Source organism: Capsicum annuum, chromosome 8 (assembly GCF_002878395.1).
Source record: "Capsicum annuum cultivar UCD-10X-F1 chromosome 8, UCD10Xv1.1, whole genome shotgun sequence".
Lineage (NCBI taxonomy): Eukaryota > Viridiplantae > Streptophyta > Magnoliopsida > Solanales > Solanaceae > Capsicum > Capsicum annuum.
In genome coordinates, this window is record NC_061118.1 from 166,867,623 (window position 1) to 166,877,372 (window position 9,750).

Here is a 9,750-nt window from a genome sequence, read left to right on the forward strand (position 1 = left end):
TTCGACCAAACCCAACAATTTAAACACAAGAAAGTAAATATGTAAGTGGAAAACAACAAAACTGCAGCAAACGCTAGATTCTGAACCCATAAAATATTAAAACTATAGTGAGCTCAGTGATAACAGTTAGGAGTATAAAGGTTGAATCCATGGAGTTAAAATCCTCTGCAGCACATGGCCTGATTCCACAATAGCTGCAAACCAAAGTATCCAGCAGCAACAGAACGAGGCATTTATAAGTGAAGATGGTTTGCTTGAATCGCTTTGAATACTTGTTTAGGGGACAATTATACAAGAAGAAGACACCTATTATTTTGTACAACAAAAATGTAATGACGAGTTAAAACTGATAATATCCCCGCATCTAATGCTACCAGTTCTATTTCTATAACCAAAACCACCCAAAAAATGTATAGTTGACTATAAAAGCGTAGAAGATGTCAAGCTATGTCTACTGGGGGGAAATGGATCAGATGCAGAGGCAAACCTACAACTCAGATGAAATATTCCAACCACATTTTCCACTGAAGAATCTGAGTGCAGTCTTCAAAAATTAGTCATCATCTTCCGAATCTGTATACAGAAGGGAAAAGACAATGCAAGCAGTTAAAAGAGGATAATGAAACCTCAAAAGCTGAAAGTTGGGAAAGAGGATTCAAACCATACAAGTGGACTCTGAATTCCTTTCGGATACAACCAAGAAAAGTTAAAAAGGAATTTTTTTTTTTTTCGGAAAAGTACTTTGATTACTCATTTCATACTTTTCTAGTAGTTCCACTCTTGATTTTTTTTGTAGGAACAGACAACAATGGAAAGGGGTGTAGGACTAGCACTATATATCAAGCATAAATTCAACAACATAGTGTACCGGTAAGTTCAAAATGACACTAAAATGCTTACCAGATCTTATGTCTTCCCCAACTTGCCCTCTATTGTTCAACTGTCTCCTGATCATTGAACAGATGAGAACCCACCAATAAATGTGGAACACAAGTAAGGTCAAGAGCATTGTGTTGAAGAAGTAGTATAACATTGTATCATATGCCTCTGACAACTTCAAGACCTCACACAGATAATAGCTGGGAAGTGAAACACATCGAACTAATTAGGAGAAACCAGAAAAGGGGAACAATATCATGAGTAGAAAATCTGATAAGTGCCAACCTTGAGGATCGTATGACCCAAAATGGAAAGAAAAACAGCCTAAGTACAAGCCAGGAGACAGCAAAACAACCAAACAGTACGCTAGCTCCAAGCTCCTGCCCCGAATATTTAAAAAGTTTGGCAGCCTCCATAAAGACATCACTTGCATCATGTAATGCAAGAATAACAATCCCAATTCGAAAGAAGCTACACATGTCAAAACACATCAAATTAATACGCAAACTGAAACAGATTAAAACTGCTCCATTCTTCTAATGTGCAGGCAGCAATAGGAAAATTTTGCATTTGCTAATTTGTTTCCTCGAGAGTCAGCGAAATAACACTGGGTTAGAGAAATCTTCCAAAATTCCAAGTAGTCTGGATTTTGTCAGATAATCGCTGCCATTGAAACTCTTATGCACCAAAAAACACTAGGTTTCTTTATATATGAATATGCAAATTAATATTATCACCATTATTGGCATCTAACTGTTCTTCCTATTTTTAATCTCGAACCAGGTCTTCAAAGTTTAAAATCTACTTAGACCAAGCATCCCTTACCCCACCATCAATTGAAAATAAAAAGAAAAGTTATCTCTCAAAATATGCCAAAGAATGTCTGAGCTATGTGGTTAGTGCATATGAAAATTCCAAGCACATGTAAAATTCCTACTTGTATTGCACCACCATAAGTATAGAGACCATAAAAGTGTTGATAACATCATACATAAATCATGTCCCTGTTTTCATATCAAGATAGGGTATACATACACAAAAGAAAAAAAGACAATGAAAGGAGGAAAGTGATAACTAAAAAACAAAAGGTTAACCACTGGTAAATTAAACTTTACCTTGAAATATATGAGAATGAAATCAGAATAACTGTGACTATGTGATGAGACATCATTACTGCAAAGTCTTTCCGTCGCGTTTCCCAAACAAGGAGAGCAGCAATGGAGTAGAGGTAGAACCCACATTGGCACATATAGATAAGTTTAATTCCAGACCTGAAATGAGAAATGAACATAAGAAGTCAGATTCTATCAACGCCCATGTGAACATTTTATCAAGTAAAACGCCCATGTGAACATTTTATCAAGTATCCTGTAACACTCATCCTTTTTCTGAAGCAAGTATGCAGTGTAAGTAATAAATGTTGCTCACAGTTCTAATGATAACTGAAAAAGCAAAACTTTGGGAGCACAGAAGTTTCAATTCTCAAGTGTAGAAACATGGATTGGCAATTCTAGTTGGACTTACGATCAATCTACAAAAGATTTAGTAATTCGAATGACTGCAACAAAAGTATGCATGTTATACCAGAAAGAAGTCTTGCCTAGACAGTAATATGGTTTCTTAAGAGGCCCTATTTCTTGTTCCTTTTTCTTTAATTTGTTTAATAAAATGGTGATGGATATCCTACTAGATGCGGTGTTTGGTGAGTTCCCCTTTGCCAATAGCATGCTTACTGCGAAGTATGAGCGAATAGAAATAGTTGCTTAGACAATTAGACTTTCAGGAAAATTCTGAATAAAATTTGGCATAGTGAAGGTGTTCAGATAGAAGAAAGAAAGATAAAAGGAGATGTCAAGAGAGGGAGCGCACACATTTCAGACATCGAGTGCTATTTTCTCAGGTGATGATGCATGTTCTGGCGCACAAGGTAAAATTTAGGTGTAGCCATGTAGCATGGAGAAATGAAACAAAAGGAATGGAAATAATGAGGACAGAATCAGCAACGAGTTAAGAAGAAGATGGAGGAGGAGGATCTGCAACACTTACCCCAAAAATAAGGTGCTAAGAGGGCATTCCTAAGGAAATTTACATATATTACAACCATTGAGCAAAATACATCTCATCACGATATTATGCAAATAGAAATAAGATGTATTAGAAGTTCTCTTTCTTTTAATTTTATTTTTTTATTTTTTTTGAGAGGTTGACATAGAACTTCTCTTTATTTTTTGATATCCTATTTTCTATATTTTCTAGATATATGAATCTCACAAAGGTGAAACCACTCCTAAAAAGCATAGAACCTCCTGAATGCTTCCAGATAAAAACTCTTAAGTGCTAGACAAGATACATACTGGTAACAATTAAGTAACACAGGTAGCCCTTGAAGGCTAGCAAATAGAGCCTATCGAGCACTAGACAAGATACATACTGGTAACAATTAGCAATATGACATTGACCATGCAGGAGAAGAATTTTTGAAATGGATACTCCATAAACAATTAGCAATATGACATGGACCATGCACGAGAAATATTTTTGAATGGATAATCCATGCATCAAATCATTATGACATGAACAAGTTGTCGGACGAGAATCTCAATTCATGATCACAATACCTAACCATGCTTACATGAACTTCATTCATAGATCCTCTATGGGTTAGGAACAAAGAGTTCCCAAGTTTGTGTTTTATTACCACCAAAGGAGAAATGTGCCACACTCCTATGTAAGAAGACCACAGGCCGTAAGAAAAGATTTCTGACAGTAGGATGGCAAAATAAGATTTTTCCTTTTTCTTTCTCTAAAATCCTCAAAAAACTCAATACTGAATACACTTTGTATAGGAGACAAGAAGATACTGTAAAAACTTAAGAAATGCAAACTTAATATGGAGTAAGAAGTAAAACATGCTTCTTGTGAAATCCCAATTTATGAACATAACAACAGATCTGCACTAACTACACTATTTTGAATTGAACCAAGTATAGTTAGCAATGTTGTTGTTTCCCTCAAAAAGTACAAGTGTTCTTTCTTGCTTGCTCAATTATTTAATGTAACAAACTAATTTTAGTTTTATACAGATGTTAAATATTGAATGCCATGTGTCCTATACTAGGTCATAGAACAATTAGGATGTGATACTTACGTTAGTTCTTGATTTGGCCAACCCCTGAAATATTCCTTCACATTTAGGAACCATGGCTCATGATACGCAACTTTTAGGACACAAAACTCAAGAGTGGTATAATAAGCAAATTTCCACATGGATTCACAGCATTTAACAATTTTTCCTCTAGTAGCCTCATCGTTCCTCGGATGGGTTGTTCCCAGGTGCAGCAACAAAATGGCTAGCCTCTGGACAAGGTAAACAAGGAACATAGATATGTCAGAAAGATGGAGTGAAGTAACTTAACCAAATCAGTAGTTGCGAATCCATGTAAACGTATCGAAGAAAATTCACTTCACTCTTTAAGAATTTACCTAATTTTTGAATTCTTCAACATCAGGAAAGTAGTAACTGAATATTAGCTCCTTATAATGACTACTTTCAAGCAGTTGAACTTATTGTTTGCTTAAATGAGTGTAAACGCAGTATTATTAACATTTCATGGAACTGACTTACGTTGCATACAACATGCAAAAAAGAAACTGGTGATAGCAGAAAAAAGCTTAATCTATTTACCGGAACAAGCGGGTCCTAACAAAGCACGCTCCACTTACTAAATATATTATAAATATTCAGTTAAGAGTTACCTCTCACAATTGCACAGAAGAAACAGTGTGGTGGTGGGAGGCCCTGAAGGGGAAAAGCGCCATATTTCCAAGCAAAGGTAGCGCAAAAGAGTTAAATATATTGCATGTTGATGATGCATTATGCAATTAATACATCACCAGGAAGTGTATTCGTCGTGTTCTTCACTATCATATACAATATTTAATTTATATTCATGTTTAATTGTTGCAAACAGAAAACTCATTGGCCACTGCAAGTGACTTTTTTTATATTGTTTGGTCAGTGCAACTGACTTGACATAATCTGCATCAATAAACCTTAGAGAGGGATCCATATTGGTCTTAGTGGGTGTTTGGACGGACTTATAGCTTTTGGCTTATAAGTCAAAAGCCACAAGCTAGGAATTCTAACTTACGGCTTTTTGCTTATTTTTGCCTTTTTAGCTTAAACAAAAGTGCTTAAAAGCACTTTTTTATTTTACTCACACTTCCAAAGTGCTTAACATTGGAGATTCTATAACTAACTATAAATATAAATAAATGTTATTTAACTATTAAATGTTAATAAAAAGTAACCAAGTAATATTTTCAAAGAATTAACCTTTATTAACCAACTAAATCTAATCTCTTGTCATGATATTAAGACGTGGCTGATAATATTTAAAAACTAAAGGAAGGCTAACATATGGGTAGCCGTTAATAGTTATACCTGACATAGTAACTCGACCTCCCCCTTAAAATTGTAACCGGAAAGCAACTAAACTACAATTGGCAAGCTGAACTGAATGTTGGTGGAATTGTTGAAGCAGGCATTAGAATGTTTTACAACATTTCTTGCCTTTTATTCTTCTTGCTCATGAAAGCTACTAAGCCACACTATGAAAATATGGAAGAAGGTGGTCGAAACGAGGATGAGGAGGGGTTTGTGTATCTCCGAGAACCAATTTGGATTCATGCCGTGGTGATTGACTACGGAAGTAATTGACCTTGTAGGGAGATTGTTGGAGCTGTATACGGAAAGGACGACAGACTAACACATGGTATTTATTTTACGATAAAGTTCCTAGGGAGGTTCTATGGACATGTTTGGAGTCTAAAGGTGTACCTATGACTAATATTAGGGCAATTAATAACATGTATGATGGAGCCAAGACGTGGGTAAGAACAACTGAAGGAGACTCAAAACGCTTCCCGATCATGATGAGATTGCACCAGAGATCAACCCTTAACCGATTTCTATTTCTTTTAGTGATGGACGAATTGACACAACATATTCAAGGGAAGGTGCGATGGTGTATGTTATTTGCAGAGGACATAGAATTGATCTATGAGACACGCAGTAAAGTTTTCGATAGGCTGGAAGCTTAGCAACTGATACCATCATGTATAGATCGAGTTATGTTGTTCCCATTGAGACCATAACTATAAGAACAAGTACCAATGCCAAGGCATGCAACTGCTAGATAAATAGTATTGGAGAAGTGGTATATTAATTGCCAGGGAAGCTTTTTTTTTTTTTTGAACTGGTAACATTATTGCCAAGGAAATGTAATGATTAAATATGTTAGTGAACAGGAATTTAGAAAATTAAAACAAACAAATTAGGACTGATTTGAATTACAGATTCAAAAATTGCAGGTTTGCATCTAATTAGAACCTTCAAGCAGTTATTGAATCTCGAGTGATACACTTTATTCAATTGTACTTTTTGATTTTCTTTGTCCATAAAGTGTTTTGTGTTTATAGCTGAAATGCAATCCTTTTTCTTTTCTCCTTGTTTACTTGCACTCATCTTAAAACCCCACCTGAAAGGAATCATTTCGGCTTTTTTGCAGTTTTGTGCATTGAAATAGTTCGAGTCGAACAATCAAAGAATGCCCAACAGAATGAGGAAACATCTAAGTGGAAGAATTTAAACATACTTAGAGGTACCTCAAATCCTGAAAAAAGAAATAATCTAGTTTTACCCAACTCTATAAATGGCCCCCATACAATCGAGTCGGGCAGAATCTGCTCATCTATGTTGTGTGTGAGGTGAGAGAGAAGAGGAGTAAACATAGCTTACATCTCACCTTAAAAACATACTGATCTATGGTAATCTGTAGAAGAATCTAGATTTTGCTGGAACTACACAATGGTGTACATAATGCAATACATGCAAGAAAACGCTCCTCCATGAACCGATTGGCAGTTCAAAGAATGTCAACACCAAAATCACAGCTCAATACGACTAAAATCTATGTGATGAAACGTGCCAAAATGAGGATGCGAAATGAACTAATAAACAAATTTCAAATCTGAGAACACAAGCCATTGCACCGAATTAATATTTCCGATCTGATAGGATGGCAACTTATGTACATGAGTTACACATCAATTTCAATGGTGGTGAAAGTCGCCCTGTAGCAGAAACTAAAGAAGTCCAACAGCTCAAATTCTTATAAAGCTGTCTTACGAAGATAAATCTCAACTACTTCTTTCATTTCTATTATATTCAATTACTTAATGGTAACAAAAATTGGAAGTTCCAAAAGTATAATTGAAGAAGCCCCAATTCAGTTTAGTCATTTAAACTTAATTGAAATAAATAAACTTACCACCGGTTCATTACAATGTGGTTTACAATCCATCATTTACTAAGTTTATGTTGGCTACTAAACAGTTGGCTCATACACATTGCACCAGAAACTCAGAATCATGATTTACTAAACCCAATTTAATTCAATCAATTAATAACAATCTTAATTAAGCCTAAAACTTTTCCATCGGGATTTCTTCCAGATTGCTTCTTCTTTTAAAACCTTTCCATCGGGATTTCTTCCAAATTGCTGCTTCTTCTTTTTTTTTCTTTCCAAATAGCTTCGTTCAGCCAAACAAAGCAGCTCGGATCTATAATAAGGAAATTATCAAGCAGAAGGGAACGACACATTTGTATGCATTTGCTTTAAGAATGTTATTGTTTTTCTTGGCTGAACATGACGTCCATTTTTCTCAGCTTCTAATTACACGAGTTAAGCCGAGATTGAGTACACAAATGCACTCAAATTTAATAATTAAATCAAGGACAGCAGAAAGAAGGAGTTACATTTTTTCTGAAGAAAAACAAAGAGAAGGAAGAAAGCTTACACGAAATACGAATCTGTCAAGCAACAATCTGAGGAGGACGAAACCAAAAGCGAAGTAAATGGCGTAAATCAAATGAAAAACAGCAGGGGCACCATCTTCATTCGCCCAAATCGATTCCATCACAGAGAATTAGAAGCTGCAGGGGGCACCACCTCAATTTCGAAATGATAACAAAAATAGCGCAACGTGATGAATCCACATCTAAATTAAATCAATGCTTCCAAATTCAACAAGAATTAGCCCTTGTGCCCACCGCAGTGCCAAGTCCGATGGAGGAACAAATACGGGTCGGACTACCGGAGAGGGGTGGGTGGGGGTGGGGGCTGGAGGGAATCGGAATTGAGAATATTAACGAAATAGAGGGAAATTTGTGTGTGTTAATTAAAATGACGGAATAACAAGGGGCAGATCTTGTGAATCGCGGGGTGCGTTTTATTATTAATTTACGTAATTAGTAAAAAAGTTTTAATAGTTATTTTATCAAATTAATTTTTAAAATTTATTTAATTTTATCTTAAATATAAAATAAAATTAATTTCAAATTTTATACTAAAATTATTATTATTATTATTACATATATCAAATGCCCCTCAATGTGTAATGATGCCCCCCACATCTTCTCCCTGCATTTGTTTTTCTTTTGATTCTTTTTGTCTGTGTAGTGTATTAGAAAAATATTTTTTATATTAATACTCGATGGGAAGTAATTTATTTGGACTGAAACATAGCAGTAATTTATTTATTCACTTTAGCAAATTAAGAAGAAGAAAAAATCAAATTCATTCATATTATTAAGTAATCATTAAATTTAAAATTAATACTTATTTATGAAATATGAATACATTTTTGACTTTAACTTCAAATCTTAAAATTCTTTAAAAAATATGTAACTTGATATATGACTTTTATTTTATAAGTCAGAACTCCTAATTTTAATTCTTTTTAAGAAAAAAACAATTCAACATGAAAAAATCATCTATACTATTTGATCACTCACGAATTAATACTTTTTTAGGGAAGTATGAAACATAAATTATTATTGTTGTTGTATAAAACATAAATTGTACAAGTAAAAATGAGTAGGAAAAAATATTTAAAAAATAATATCCAAAACAATTCGGATAAAAGTACAAAATATTAATCGAAAAAAGTAAAAGAAAATAGAAAAAAAAATAATATTCGAAACGTATCTTTATTAATTCCTACCTACCCTGTTCATTGAAATTGTTCAATCATTTTTCATTTCATCTTTCCTTAACCGTAAATCACACCTTTAATACCTCTTGCGTCAGCACTCATGTGCCTGCCAAATCATATGGGTCGTTTGATAACATAAAAAATACTACTACTATAATAAATTTTAAAATAAATTTTTTATATTTAATTAAGATTAAAAAAATAAAAAAATAACTTATCTCGTGATTAGTTATACATGAATTATTATTACATTATTTCTATTTTGCTGTAGAATAACTGATCCTAAAGGAATTAATATCATAATAACTTGTTTCCAACAAAACAAACCCATAAAATTTAAAATTGTTCTCACGTAGCTAATATGTAAATAAAAATATATACTCAATTGCGCGACTTTAAATTAACCGAGCCACTACAGTTAATTTGAACTTGAAATAATATTAGTATTTGAAATTTGAATAGTAGGTATATATAAATTATCAGTTAATGTTTTTTATTTTTATTAAATTTTAAATTCAAAATTTCGTGATTCTTATTTCACCTCGTTGACCATAAGTTAACAATATAAATTATTAATTCAATATTTAAATGCATAGAAGTCATATGCTTTTAGCTAAACAACAGAGACAGACTCTATAAATAGAAACTCGAAATATATTCAGGTACTTTTTTATGAAACTGATAACTTCCGATATATATTCAAGTATTAAGTTTAATTATCCCAATAACAATCATATATATAAATGTTATCCATGAACTATCGTATAATTTTTTAGAGGAAGATCTTTATATTAGAGATTTTTTAAAACATGT

At 33.5% G+C, this 9,750-nt stretch overlaps 1 protein-coding gene across 1 annotated transcript; it reads right to left on the minus strand.

Moving 5' to 3' along the window:
* Positions 1-209: 209 nt before the first annotated feature.
* On the minus strand, positions 210-8,189 carry LOC107840291 (ceramide synthase LOH2). Its single transcript, XM_016684114.2, has 6 exons — positions 7,741-8,189; positions 4,028-4,236; positions 1,995-2,150; positions 1,165-1,350; positions 901-1,079; positions 210-573 (listed from the first exon to the last, which is right to left on the minus strand). The coding sequence occupies exons 1-6, from the start codon at positions 7,858-7,860 to the stop codon at positions 554-556; spliced, it is 870 nt and encodes a 289-aa protein (XP_016539600.1). The 5' UTR covers positions 7,861-8,189; the 3' UTR covers positions 210-553.
* Between the last annotated feature and the right edge of the window lie 1,561 nt (positions 8,190-9,750).